The sequence below is a fragment of the Mugil cephalus genome, chromosome 16, assembly GCF_022458985.1.
Source record: "Mugil cephalus isolate CIBA_MC_2020 chromosome 16, CIBA_Mcephalus_1.1, whole genome shotgun sequence".
In the NCBI taxonomy this organism is placed as follows: Eukaryota; Metazoa; Chordata; class Actinopteri; order Mugiliformes; family Mugilidae; genus Mugil; species Mugil cephalus.
The window spans coordinates 11,449,818-11,464,695 of NC_061785.1; the positions used below are offsets into that span (position 1 = coordinate 11,449,818).

Consider the following 14,878-nt stretch of genomic DNA (forward strand, 5'->3'; position numbering starts at 1 on the left):
AGAGAAAAGAGGGGGGAATGTCAACAGACCAACAAGCTCGTATTAGCTGGGCGGCAGTCATGTGCCACCCCGATGCACCGGCAGACGAGCTGCCGGAGACTTAGAGGAGGCTGGAATCCCATCGCGTCTGTCTGGGAAATCTGGGTAAATGTGCTCTAATCCTGTTGATCCTCTGCTAAAGCCAACACTTCCTCACCTGCCTGCCATGGGAGAGTGAGCACAGACCAAAAATAGGAAGGTGAAGATGGTGATGATGATGATGATGATGATGTTTGATGATCGGTCTCTGAGTCGGTTTATCATTTGTTTTCAGAGGGAAACTGACAAAACTGAAATAAACAAAGTAGTAACAGAAAGGAAACTGAAGTGGAATGAATATGTAGGTGTCATTTTGCAAAGAGAAAACCTAATTGTAACACGTGTAAAAAGAAGAAAATTTAGTATGGGGACTTTTAAGTATTTAAATATGAAAAAACAACGAATCCTCACGTTTGAGATTTGAGATAATAATGTTTAGTGACACCTGATGAGGAACCTTTTAAATCTTGGCACTTAATTGTATTTTTACAGCCTGGTTTAAAGGTTCATGAAACAACAGAGCCTAACTGGAGATGCTTCAGGGCCGTCTGTGGTTTATGTCTCTATAATCTTTTCTCACTCTTTGTTCACGCCATTTTCCTCCTCCATTTTTTTTTTTCACTTTCCAGTCAGCCAGACCTTTTTTTTTTTCTCCTCCACTTTTTGTGAATGGACAACACTATGTAATTACCTGGGCTGAGCTTTCAGTGTGGCCTGCTCCGTCAGCTCCACACCCACTGCGTGTACACACACACACACACACGCTTTAGCGCGCGCACATTCACGAGCGTTCATAGATGGAGTCGTGCCCGAGATTGCACACACTTAAACGCACACTCAGGCGCACACATAAATACATGCCTCCCCAGCTGGAAGTGCACAGCTGCTGCTGTTTACCCTGTCGGGACCAGAAAAACATCCTGTACAGTTCTCCGGGTGAAAACCTCCCCTCGCATAATAAACACAAGCCCTCGGCACAGTTTGAAGCTCCACTTTGGGTGGTTTCTGTGGCCATCAAGGCAAAGGTCCCCTCCAGCGGTCCAGCTTGACAGACAGTTTGGTGTGTTAAAGACTTGAGGGCAAACCTTTGGGGATCATCAAATAGACAGAAATGGTCTTTTTTTTAGACTGTGTGGCACTATCAGGTTATCACACTCTTCTTTTCTCATATTTCCTTCTTTACACAAATGCAAAAAAAAAAAAAAAAAGAAAAGAAAATGATGGCTAACATCTGGGCACCAATAGGAAAGAATGCTGAGACCCAGAATCGGTGTATACGCTGTTCTAACAGAGGTGTGACATTTACTTTCATCGCCTCGGAAGACATCTCTCTGGCCCGTACGGTTGTTTAGCTTTAAGCTCGACTTTGACAGAGGAAGTTTTGGCTGCTGTTGTGTCTGGAAGAGTGAAGAAAAGTGGGCGAGGACACTTTGGGCTTTCCGAACGACTGCTGGAATGCAGTCGTGTGTGAGCATGTGTGTTTTTTTGTGCGCCGGTTCCTCTCTGTGTTTATGCGAGTGTGTGTTTATACCCGTCTGTCTGCTGCCCCGTGTTTTGCCGTTGACAGTCACTTTAAGCGTTTTGGCTGGCACGTAAAAGAGATTCCTGTGCAGACAGAAGAATTCGCTTCGGCCTTTGAGCTCGGCTGCAGTAGTATCGGGGCAGGGCTGAACATCACAAAGGAATACACAAAGCCGGCTGCGTTGTGTGCCAACCCTCACCTCTGTGTTCTGTTTACTGTCTCTTGTAGCGGTGGCATTTCACAGCCCTCCAGTCACCATCAAGAAGGAACCGCAGAGCCCCGGCTCCGACCCCAGCCAGTCCTGTAGCCACAAGCAGAGCTTCAGCTACCCCAGTGGAGAGCAGTGCCTTTATGCCAGGTACCTCCAGGTTCTCCTCTTCAGACCAAAACAAAGGCAGCCGAGCTTTCTTCAAGGCGTTTCACCGCTCATCCAAGTGTTTTCATCGGTTTTTATTTTGTAAGGTTTATGTGTGGTGCCGTGGTGGACGATACCACCCAGGTTGATCTAAACAACATCCTCATCCAATTTTAGAAGAATATTAGGTTGTCGACAGACCAGTTGGATGAGTGGTGAAACCTCAAATAAGTTCAGTTGCCTCTGTTTTGCTGTCATATACATATATATACACACACACTATGAAAGTCAAAAGTTTTAGAACACTCCAATAATTCTTTCTCGTTTTTTATTGAAATGAAATCATGGACCAAATAAACACCTGAAGTTAAAAGAATAATGATGGAATCAATATATAACCCAAAATATATTCTACATTTTCTACTATTTAGAGTAACCATCTTAGGCTGATTTAACATGTGAACACACTTGTGACATTATTTCTTTCTCAAATGGAAATATTTTGTAGGGTGCTTTGCTTTCACTTTTCTCTCCATGGGGTTAAAGTCTAGAGACTGGGCCATGGTCCACCCCATGTTTTCAACTTTTCCATCTTATTGTTATCCTGAGCTAGTTCTGGTATAGCTTGGGGTAAAGTTTGGGGTCATTATCTAATACAAAAGCGAGTGGAATTAAGTGGAAAACAGCTAACTGTTTCAAGAGTAACTCATCTTTCTGGTTACTTAGGAATTACAAGAAAACAAACGGTCATCACATTTCCCCAACAAAGTACTCCCACTGAAAACCATTACTACACACTAGGACACTGTTTCTGGAAGGACTCGTTACTGTGTAACCGTACAGGGCAAAGGGCTTTCGACCCTGGTGATTGCAGTTCCATTATTTACCTCTCAAGAGAGGAAAAAGTATGATTCATTGTCTCCGCACATATTTACTGACATCCGGCGTTTAAAAAGGCAGAGTAAAAAGAAACAGCGATTGTTTGATTTTAGCCCTCTCAACAACAGCAGCGCCGCCGGTGGCAGCGGCGGCGGCTATCCCCTGTACAACGACCCAGCGCTGGTCAGCTGTCATCATGAATGAGTCCACACAACAAAAACTCCGACCACATGTTATTGACTGAACTCCCACGAAAGGACTCCCATTAGCTCTAGTTTGTCGTATTGACCGAAAAAAAAGATCGACCCTGCCATGACGTGTGTATTCATGCGTGGATGTGTGTCCTCACGAGTGTTCATGTATTTTTTCTTTTCTTTTTTTTTTACAGTGCCTATGAGCAGAAAAGGGCTGCGGGAGGAGCTAAGAGCTCCTGCCCAGGGACCCCGATGTCCCCCATGCAGCAGCATTACTCCCCCAAACCTGCCACGGCCGGACGGCCCGATGCTGGCTACATGAACCCAGCTGCCACTTCCCAGCCACTTCCCAGCAACAGTTACCCCATCAACACCAGGTGACACAGCACGGAAATCTTAGCAGCAGGGATTAGGGATTCAAGAGTCGTCTATTTATAGTCGATGCGAGAACTGAACTGTTGTATCTGATTTCTCAGTTCCAGGTTTCAGGGCCCTTCAGGTGACCCCATGTGCCCTCAGTTCCCCCCACCGGGGCAGGCCTTTCAGCGCATGCCATCTGCCCCAGCTGGACATGGCAGCGGCGGGGGTGGTGGTGGAGGGGGCGGAGGGCCAGCGGGCGGAGGAGGTGGTGGTGGTGGCGGCGGCGGCGGCGGCGGCGGGGGTGGGGGTTATCATCGGCAGCACTCTGACCCCTGCATGCCCTACCTGCAGCAAAGCTTTAAGCAAGAATACCTGGACCCGCTGTACGAGCGGGCAGCCCACATGGCGGGACCAGGGCACGGGACCGGACAGGGACACGGGCACGGACACGGGCACGGCCACGGACCTCATCCCCACCCCCACCCACATCCACACCCACACCCACACCCACACTCACACCCACACCGGTTCCCACCGGCCCACATGATGGTCAAGCAGGAGCCCACAGACTACACCTATGAACCTGGTGAGTGACACCGAATGATTCAGCACAAGCTGCTACAGCTTTAGCTTTTCTGTTATCTACTTTTTATTCAAATGTGGGAAAGAATTGCATAATTGATAAATATATATTTCTGGTCTATGAAATAATAAAGTTTGTTCTTCTAAAATATGAAAAAACAAATGCATTTAAACAGAAATCATTAAAGAAAAGCAAGAAAGACACAACCAGCTAATCTTAACTCTCAGGGTTATTAAGACCTAGCGCTACAAAAAAGAAACCTCATGTCAGTTTTTATGTTTTTAATCATAATGATGTGTAGAAAAGTGACAAATGCTGATAAAAGTTTGAGTGGGCATAAAATCACCTTTTAATAGATGCTTGTGAACTGAAACTTGAGTTGAGTTTATTTAGTGTCATTGCTCCGTTGGATTGCGTCGCCAACTCTAGTACAAAATGTCCAAAAGGCAAACAAACTTCTTCTCTGTATCTAGACTCCCTCTCAAACAAAACTCCTCCTTTCAACTCTCTGACACTTTGCAACAAAAAGAAAAAAAAGTATTTTTTTTTCTGCTGCAGCTACACTCCTCCCTCCTTCCTCATCGCCTCACTCCCTCCCCCCTCCCTCCCTCCTTCCTTCACCGCTCTCTGTGAAAGAGAAAGAGAGGCAGAGGAATTTCATTGAGAAAATGGAGGGCACTGGAAAGACTAGAGTCCCTGGTGGAGTGCTCCGAGGTTTCAGGTTGCACCAGCGGCTTCCTTTTTCTGCAGGCAGATGAACTCATAATGGAAAAATGAGCGTGGCCGCAGTAACTCGAACCTCTCACTGGCTGGGCTCTGGGAGAGGGTGAGGGGGGGGTGGGGGGTGGGAGGAGTGGAGGGTACGGGGTGGGGTAGCCAGCTCAGGCGCTTTAACAACAAGCTTTACCAGCGGAAAGCACAGAAACCAGCTCATCTGCTCCGTGTAGTTAAAACAGAGGAGAGAGGCCGTGTCCTCGTTCACCTGCACGGAAGCTGCTGCAGATTCCCACAGGTCGGGTGTGAACCGCAAATCACGCCTTCCAGCGCTGGAACGAGCAAACAAAAAAAACAACAAAAAAAAAAAAGTGCAAAGAACCGCACGACCTTGAGAACGAAGGAGGGAAAGCGCAATAGGATGTTTTTGTGCGGATAAGTGCTAGAAGGAGTTGAATTTGGTGGGGTTTCCTTTGAGACGTCTCTGATACGGGTTTGACCAGCTGCAGAGGCTGATGTGACATAAAAGATCAGAGTGTATCCGTCTCTTAGAGACAGTTATTCATCGCGATGGGGACTTGAAATGATTTTCCTCCCAAATTAAATCAGTTAAATTTAATGTGAACAGATTTTCCTTTATGAGCACAGCTTGTCTGGGACAATGTGTAAAAGGCTGATGATGAAAAAAAAACATATTGGATTCTGGGCTGTTTTATAAATCCAAACAAAGGCATCAATCTAAATCAGGCAGTCAAATTAATTAAGAGGTTTTGAATGGCGGTGCTTTTTTTTTTATAAACCCTGGGATTTACTATTATTTTAATTGTGATCCCAAAACTGTAAGATCAGAAGCATGTAATGTGAAAATGGTAATGGGGCAGAGGATAGAGGTGTATCGGAGTAAATGGCGTGTAAAGACACCACCGCCACTGTTCCCTTTTTCACGTGAACAATGGCAGTTAAATGCCACACGTCTACAATTCCATTTTAAAAGCAGGCTAGAGAAAGGGACTCCTAGTTTCACATTCAAATTGGCATTCCACCGCTTAATCACTGCCATTGTGTCCCGTGAAAGACACAAAATGGCCGAGGCACTCAGTGCACAATTAACCCCCGGCGCTATCACACCCAATCTGCCCATCTCTCCCCAGTGGGAGCCTGCCACCGCTGCCAGACGTATTATTTACAGTATGATCGAGTGCCGGTGCCCTGGAATGGAGGGTTTTGATTTTCCCCAGCGGTGTCTTATCACAGTCACAGCGCTGCAGCTGCATTCCCCGGGAGTGAGTCACGGTCGGGGCCCAGAGGCAAAGAGCTGCACCTTTCCATTTTTTTTTTTTTTCTTTGTGCACTTGTTTGCACCATTGATGCAGACGACGGACAAACACATACGGAACAGCCGCTGACTCACCTTCTTTTGTGCGCGCGGAAAAAAAAAAGAAAAGCCGATGCACAAAAACAACAGAGGAGCAGCACAATCGCGGGAGCTTAATGCTCCGAGAGCGTATGACAACATGTAAGAAGTGTTTCGACACTGAGCGGGTGATGCCTGAAGGGTCACGAGGTTCGGCGTGAAATCTGTTTGGGCGAACGCAGCTTTTTCAGGCAGTCGTTGATGTGCCCAGACAAAGTGCAGACACTGTATACTGTACCACTTTTCTGGTCTGGTGAAGGTGGCTTGCTCACGGCCTAAAAATACCACCAGAGACAAGAGAAGTGATATGATAAATGCTGGGTTTGTCCTTGCGATGCTCGCCGCGATCGCAAAACATCCATATGATACACACACCACTGGGGAAAGCTCACTTATTATTTTTAATTTATTTATCTTTTTGACCTGTAGATGTTTGTGTTTCTGCTGCAGATGTGCCTGGATGTCCCTCCATGTACCACCACAGTGAGGGCTACCCAAACCCCCAGCACAGCAATGAAGGTAAATTCAATATTTGCATAACCTAATTGACCTCAACTATAAATAACATTCACCTTCTTCCTTAATCAAATTATAGCTTTTTTTTTTTTTTTTTTTGTAATGTATGTATCCACCCCCCTCTAGTCTCCAGTGCTTTATCTTCATCGCTCTTTCGTTGGTCAGAGCTCTGCGGTCATTGGCTAACCGGCGTAGAGTGTCCGTGTTTCCATTGGCTAACCAGTGGTGTGTCTATATTTCCATTGGCAGTGGCTCTCGCCTCACCCCTGCCTCAAGAATCCCTGAATAAACATAACTCCTAGAAAAAGCCCCGGCAGAAAGGAAAACAAGCCCTCCCTTCACTCCCATTGTTTGTCCGATGGTTTTGGGTCATTCAGATTCGCATTCAGCAGATAGAAGCTGTCAAAAGACTCTCAAAAAGCCCGGAGGATTTTTACAAAGACGTTCACGAGATTCAAGCCCCTTTTTTTTTCCCCCTCCGGCTATAAAGTCCCCTCCCCGCTGAAGTGACCTGGATTACTTCTGTAAAAGACGAGCGCACACTTCTTAATGTTTTTCATGTTTGAATGGATCCTTGTCTCTTCGATATTCAAAGCTTGGCGCGGATCCCAAGACAACAACCTAGTTGTGCTCAGATCAAGGCCACTTGAAGCTCTAACACAATCCTCCTCTTGTCTCCCAGGCTATCTGTTTGAAAATGACTCCCGTGTGGTTCCGGAGAAGTTCGAAGGTGAGCTTTTGCCTACCCATAATTCCCTCTGCAGTCACACAGTTTCATTCGCAACATGGCAGGCGAGGTGTTAGATGATGACAGAGGTGTAGGGGATGAACACTCTGAACAGTCTCTGACCGTACGTCACGCAGCCGTCAAACGCCTGGTGGGTTTGGTTACTTGGTGAACACCACGTAGGGCTCCTCTGTCACAGAGACCAGTTCTCATGGTGTTCTTGGTCACTGACGCTAAAGTAGATTGAGTGAAGAGCCCGGGGGTGTCAGCCCTGGTTGAACCAGTGAAGTGTGCGAGCTCTCAGAGAGACGACAGCGGTAACTTAGCTGCGCTTCTCGTGTTCCCCACACTTGTGTACAACAGATCCAGTAACCGGTAAACAAGCAAGAACCAAACACCAATCAGTGTCCGTTTACCAGCTTATTGCCTCACCTGTCCCTCACAGGAGCAATCTCGTTCACCCATATTAAATTTTTCTCTTTTTTTTTAAAGAAGGGTTCATTCAGTTCAAGTCATTGTACAAACATGGAAGATTAGATTGAGCTGAAGCATCCACTTTTAATTCAAACGCTTTTGCTAAACGCGTTTTGACCTTGTTTCTGCTTTCAGGTGAGGTGAAGCAGGAAGGGGGCGGCGTTTTCCGCGAGGGCACGCCTTACCAGCGCCGCGGCTCTTTGCAGCTCTGGCAGTTCCTCGTGGCTCTTCTGGACGACCCGGGCAACGCCCACTTCATCGCCTGGACCGGACGCGGCATGGAGTTCAAACTCATCGAACCCGAAGAAGTACGTCCGAACCCTCACGTTGTTTGTGCTCCTTTGAGTCAACACTTGGGGGTAACATTTTGTGAGGCTGCTGTTTTGAAATTGGCACCGTGTATCTTGGCCGCACGGGGAGCCTTTGACATTTTGTGAGAAAATATGAGAAGGGATTTTAGATATTAAGCGAGAAGTTGAGACTTTTTGAACTCGTCCTGATACAATCTGAAGTATTTGAGGCGACTGTTGATCCTGCATCTGGAAGCTTTTCTGCAGATTTTGGCGGCGGCTACGAAAATATTACTTTGAGCCGCTGCAGCAATAAAATCAAATGTTTGGAGAAAGAGATGCATAATTTAAAAGGCATTAGCAATATTGCTAGAGCCATTACTGTATTGCTTAACAGATAGTGGAGAGTGTTAATAGAGATCATGACATTAATAGAAATCTGATAAGGACAGGAGTTATTCTTGGAATGAATATGGCGAAGGCTCTGAGGTGCTGCCTCGGTTACAACAATCAGAAGTGGTATTTGGCCACTTTCCTCGCAAGTCTGTTCTCTGATCCATCTTCCATTAGCCCCCCCCCATTCATTATTCAACACATGCAACGCTCAATTGATAAATGAAGGACGAGAGCCGTTGCAGAAAACGTCCAGCCAACCCCCCCGTCCCCCCCCTCACCTAGTCGCATTTCTTCGGCCGGGACATTTTCGCCATGTTTAAGTCTGCAGTTTGACTGGACGCATCAGACCGCTTCCATTTAGGTGGGCTCTAACGCCGAGCGGCTTATATTGTGTTTTCCATTATCTTTTTACTGTACATTAAAAATGAATGGGGTAAGAGTTTTTACAAGAGCAATTAGGGCTGAGAGCCCACTCAGAGATCAAACAAGGGCTCCTCGGCCACTGTGGGATACGACCTGTCTTCCTGAGTCATGAATCTCAGAGCTTCCCTTCCCCCAGCTCCACCGTCCCCACATCTGGGCTGTTTGTCAACGTAACGTTCATTCACTGCTGCGACGTGATTTGATCGAGTGCCCTTTCCGACAGCACCCATCCCGCGTGGGGCTTTCGGTGAGACGTTCATTTTCTATCAGAGGTAGCGGTTCCTTATCAGGGTTCAGTTTTGGGCCGTATTTCATCGGCTGCCATGGCTCCTATTTCACTGCAAACACTGTGGGACTCTGGTTGCATTCAAGTGGTAATGGTTACATAAAAAGGAAGTGAAGCCACATGTGGGGACTCGCCCTGCTCTTGGCATGTTGACACACTCGACTTTATAAGCAGAGGGGGGGAGTTCGGTTTGTCACCGGGGACCCCTAGTGGCGACGGCGTGGAATCGCAAGCACCAGCGTCGGCTTTTTGTTTTCCATTGTGAGCACTTGAAGGCTAAAAGAAACACAAACGATAATCCTCCAACGAGGCCACTCACTGCTTTTAACTCACCTCTTCATAGCTGAACCTTGAAGTGTAACAACGTGTCCTCCTCAGGTCGCCAGGCTGTGGGGCATGCAGAAGAACCGTCCAGCCATGAACTATGACAAGCTCAGTCGCTCTCTGCGCTATTACTACGAGAAGGGAATCATGCAAAAGGTACAAAACACACCTCATTGCCTCTCTAAGGGCTCAGAGTTTAACACGCTGTAAATGCTTTTTAAGACGTGACTAATGGCTTTAAACGCTTGAGTAGGCGCTTAAAGATCAGTAATAAGCCATTAATAAGTACAGTAATGATTCATAGTTTTTGAGTGAGTTTTTATAACACAAATAATAATTCAGTAATCTTCTTAAAGCCACTGCTTGCAGTTTATAAATCCTCTATAAAGGCGGAGCCTATTACTTACATTTAAAAAGCAACAATATGGAGGACACCCTCTCGTTTCCTCTCCTTCTCGTGCTCCCTCTGTCTTCTTCCCCTCCCTCGTCTCCCCTCCACTTCTTAATTTTCTTCTACTCCCTCTCAATGCCTTGCCCTCATTCTTCTCCTCTCCTTCATCCTGCACCTTGTCGTCTTCTTCTCTTTCTTCTGGTGGTCCTTATCTTCTTTCTTACCTCCCCTCCTCCTCTCATCTTCTCCTCTTAGCCTGCTCCTTCTTTTCTTCCCTTTCTCTCCCTCCATCCCTTTTCTCCCCATCCTCATTTTCCTTCTCCTTGTTGTCTCCTTCCCTTCTCCCTTTCTTCTTCTCCTTCTCCCCCTCCTTGTAAATGTCCCCAGAGATCACAGTGGTACGTCCCCACCAGCCTAAAGTCCTTCCCTCGTTCTCTGTCTCTGTCTTTGTCCAGGTGGCAGGCGAGCGCTACGTTTACAAGTTTGTGTGTGAGCCCGAGGCCCTCATCTCTCTGGCCTTCCCTGACAATCAGCGGCCCAGCCTGAAGGCCGAGTTCGAGCGCTACGTCAACGAGGAGGACACAGTGCCCCTGTCGCACCTGGACGAGGGAGTGCCCTACACCCCGGAACAAGCCCCTCAGAACATGGGCCCTCAGCCCTACTCCAAAGGCTACATGTACTAAAAGCCAGCCCCCCCCCCCCCCCCCCCCCCCCCCTCCCCTCCCGTCCCTTCCCGTCCCCTTTCTACCCCACCTTCAGAAATGCCCATCAGCATACACACCCCGAAACCCTGCGCACCTCTTGCACATGCCCACCCCATCCACTTGTATATAAGGCTATGGTGTTTTTCGTTTTAAATTAATCTCATTAGGGATTCATTTTTTTGTTTGTTTTTGTTTTTAAGAGCTGCATTCCTCACACATCTGAGGCCTATTCAATCCATAAACATGACTGTGGTTGAAGAGATTGCTTAATAAATACCCATAATAATACTCAAACCGAAGTCCAGACTATTCTTTGTGTCTCTGTTGTGAGTCAAATTACAAGGTGGTTTATGATGACACGTCTGACTCATTGGAACTGAGAATTAAAAAAAAAAAAAAAGCAGAAGTAAATATTGTAACTAAAAGCTGAGCGTTTTACAGTAAAAAGCAAAGTGAGATCAAAACCAAAGGTTTTTTGAGTCATATTTAACTCAACATGCTGCCTGTGTCAGTCTGGAGAAAGCTGTGGAAATGATGAACACCCAGCTTCCTGTATTTGCTCCTATTGATCAGTATCGCCTTATGCACTACACAAGCCTGAAGAAAGAAATAGAAGGAAAAAGAAGACTGTTTATGTGCAGGGCTGAAATAAGCAAACCACAAACTGATAAGCCAAATAATCGGTAACACTTAGTGTGTTTACGTGGACTCTAGTATTCCACTAATAATCAGAATAAAAAAGGTTTTAAACGAGTAGGGGAAAATATTATCTCCTAATAATCACACACTTGATCTGACGGGTTCTCTGTGGTTAGAATAAAGTCATTATTTCAGATCATGTTTGAAAAGTTAACACTGGAATCAATGTGGGCAGCAACAACAACAACAAAAAAAAAAAACAAAACAAAAAAAAAAAACAGCTCCATCTTGGTCGTCTTTTTCTATCGAATGTCAGTAAACTCGGGATAAAACCTCGTCTTCTTTGGTTATATTTCCAGCAGGCTCGGTGCTCGCACCACCATCAGCAAAGTTGGTATCTGATCAGAAGGTGAACACATGGCCAACGGTGACGCATTAATGTGACATTAATCTGTTAAATTTCTGTTAACAACTAACAATTTAAGTAATAATGACTATGCAAAAAGCTAGCATGGCCTGAGTAACACACAACTAAACATGCGTCAAGACTGAGTTTCAACAATTTTTCTTTTTTACAATCAGTAAAATCAGCAGTTCCACAGCCAATGAGGACTCGTAATTTTTCTGTAGAGGTGGAGGTGCACCACCTGCAGGTCAGATCAGGGTACTGTTTACTTCCCGGCTGCAGTTTTTAAGCGACAGCTGCAAGTAGTTTTCTTGACCTGCAAAGCAGTTTCTTTTTCCCACAAGATACAATAGAATATTTCATAATTTGTTTATCTGCGCACGTAATGGTTAATAAATATTTAAATGACTGAAGATGTAATTTATTCCGTTTTTCAATAAAAATCCTCCAGTGTTTTGCAGTTTATTTTAAGGAGACACATGAAAACTGTTAAATTTCTCCTCTCAAGTTTCCGCATTTAGAAATAAATAAATAAATAAATAAATAAATAAATGTGTCCTGATCTTTCTGTACGGAGCGATCCTGGATGAAGTTCTCGGTCTGGTTCTGCCCGTCCTCCAAAACAAACAACCCCACACTGCTTTTGATTTATTTAGCCTGATAAAAGTTATTTCACGGGTTCTAAGCTTTATTGAATCTGACGTACCCCGTGATTTATTAAACAGAAACATGTGAGAAGTCGTCCTTGGGAAATGTTTGGAAAGGGCAGCCACTGTCCGTAACGTGTTTGGCAGGTGACTGAATGAACCATCTGTGCGTGAACAGCTATGGTGGGTTTTACTTGGACCAGTTGGATCCATGTAGATGTCGCTTCGCCTGCAGCAAGGACACTGACCGGCCAAACCACCGCGGTTCTCGTGAGAATCCAGCGCCAGATAAAGCTTTGCCATATTGTTCCTACTAGTGGTTTAAAAATATCAGTCCTGACAAAACTGATCCCGAGTCAAATCATTTCTTTAGAGGAGACTGAAATCGGATCTTGTACGAGTCACATACCTCCGGTCTGGGGAGGACGCTCCGCAAAGATAACGTGGAGATAGATGATGGTGAGACAAGATGGACAACTCCAAAGGGACCTCAGCAATCTAAAGCACAGAGATGGAGTCTGATAAATAAAATCACTGTCTGGTACTGACTTTAAAATGTACCTTCATATAAAGAGGGCAAAGAGGAGAATGGGGAATCCTACATTAAGAGGAGACATCAATTATACCGGTAAACACAGCTGCCATTTAAAACACGAAAATTTGCTTTTTAGGTATAAATCATTTTAGGTCTATAACACCTACATTTCATTTCTGTTAAAGGAACCTGTCAGCTTAATAAGTGTTTAACTAAAAAGAAAAACATATAACAGCAAGTGAGACATGGCGAGACTCTGTGGATGACATCAACATTACCCCTTATTCTATTTATTCTCAGGTGAGGCTGGTTTAAGTAATCAGGCACAAGCCAAAGCAGAGTCTGAGCTGTCCTGCTATGCTGATTGGTTCTGAGCTGGTCACCCAATATCCACCCGTAGAGAACTGCCAATAACAGACAAAAAAAATGTATTAAAAGTTAAAATATGTCGCAGTACTTGGCCTACGGCTCCAGCACAGGATCAGGAAACCGTTTTCTCCAAAAAACAGAAAGTTATGGGAGCAGAAGATTAAAAGGAAGAACTGGACGTCAACTGATTTCTCCCTAATATGTGAGGTAAATGTCAACGTCTCTTTGACGTTTGTTAAGATTTTATATAGAAAAATAAAGTGACACCATCATTAATGTCCAGCACCACTTTACAAATAAATGTTTGAAGTTAACCAAGCCTTATGCTAGCCTTATGCTAGCTAGCTGTCTAGACTAAATGCTTGGAAAAATAGCAGCTACCGTCAAATATACTGTGAAACCCACGTGCGCATGTGATTTATGTCCCTGTAACCAAATTTAATTGACACATAACCTTGGTTGCTACTAAATTATTATGGCTAGCGTGCTAATGTTATAACAGAGACTGAGACTGAGGAGAAGGTAAACACAGCTCCATGACTGATGAGGGTATTGGGCTATAAAGCATTTTACAGGCTCATTTAAGATATTTAAAGTAAGTAGACTCTGGGATATTTAAGTGAGGGCCTTTTACATATTGACAGACGTTGGCAATAACATTTATAGGTCCGTTAATGGTGAAAAGAAGCAATTTATTTCAACACAGCACATCCGCCCCATAGGGCTACACTGTAGAATTCTCCCTCCGATGTAGCAAATATGGCGCCCATGATTTGAGTTGGCCAGACTCTCTCTAACATATGGCTCTGGGACTGATGGCAGCATGATAATTGATAGTCAAACTGTTCTGACACTATGTGGAGAGACACATTTGCACAACAGGGATGAGACCAATGTCCAGCTCTCTCTCTCATGTTCTGTGTCTGCATCATCTACAAAAGACAGAACCAGTTTCTCCAACTATGCTACTACAAGGTTTGTATTTCACAAACATGTTGGGGGGTTTTAAAGTGGGATTAGATCTAGGCTTTACCGTTTTCCAATCATCTCCCACATGGTGCCCAATAAATCTGCATCCCACTGTTAGTAATCACCTCATACTGGAACGAGCTGATCCTCAAGCTCAGTAATAATTGGCCGACCAGCCTGTGCTCCATCTTCTTCTACCAATAAGATAACCGGTTCCCGTCAAACTTACGTCTTTTCCTCCCCAGAAGATGCCTCTCGCTTTGCCCCGTCCTCCATCCGTAGAGGAGGCCAACTCGGACTCATGACGAGTGTAAAGTTCACCCGAGATCCGCGCAACCGCCTGCAACCAAGCATTTTGTTTAATTAAGATGAGCTGCCGAGATAATGAACTTCCCAACAAGATCTTTTTCTATTAAACAGTGAGTCAGAGGTTGTGAAACTTCAGATACCTCCCCTCGGGTTAAAGAGGACTGAGTCACTGCGCGCATTATGTCTCTGCGAGCCAGTGTAAACTCAAAGGAAAGACTGATAATCATCTCCAGCTCTGACATGGTAACAGTGGAACAGGCCTGGTCCGGGGTGGATGGCGAAATTTTATTTTCGAAATCCGTCATGACTGACACAGTATGCTGTAGATTGTTTTGTTGCCTTTTTTTTTTTTTTTAAAGCAGCATCTGGTTGGA

At 45.2% G+C, this 14,878-nt stretch overlaps 1 protein-coding gene across 5 annotated transcripts in view; it reads left to right on the top strand.

Annotated features, from left to right (window-relative positions):
• Positions 1–10,924, top strand: part of etv4 (ETS variant transcription factor 4) — a 46,579-nt gene extending 35,655 nt beyond the window's left edge. For all 5 annotated transcript variants that reach the window (XM_047610077.1, XM_047610075.1, XM_047610076.1 and 2 more), the window contains exons 5-12: positions 1,829–1,958; positions 3,223–3,405; positions 3,505–3,974; positions 6,550–6,618; positions 7,298–7,345; positions 7,952–8,124; positions 9,590–9,691; positions 10,382–10,924. In XM_047610077.1, coding sequence (XP_047466033.1) covers positions 1,829–1,958; positions 3,223–3,405; positions 3,505–3,974; positions 6,550–6,618; positions 7,298–7,345; positions 7,952–8,124; positions 9,590–9,691; positions 10,382–10,609 — 1,403 coding nt within the window. In that variant the 3' untranslated portion in view covers positions 10,610–10,924. The remainder of the gene's footprint in view (positions 1–1,828; positions 1,959–3,222; positions 3,406–3,504; positions 3,975–6,549; positions 6,619–7,297; positions 7,346–7,951; positions 8,125–9,589; positions 9,692–10,381) is intronic.
• Positions 10,925–14,878: the final 3,954 nt, after the last annotated feature.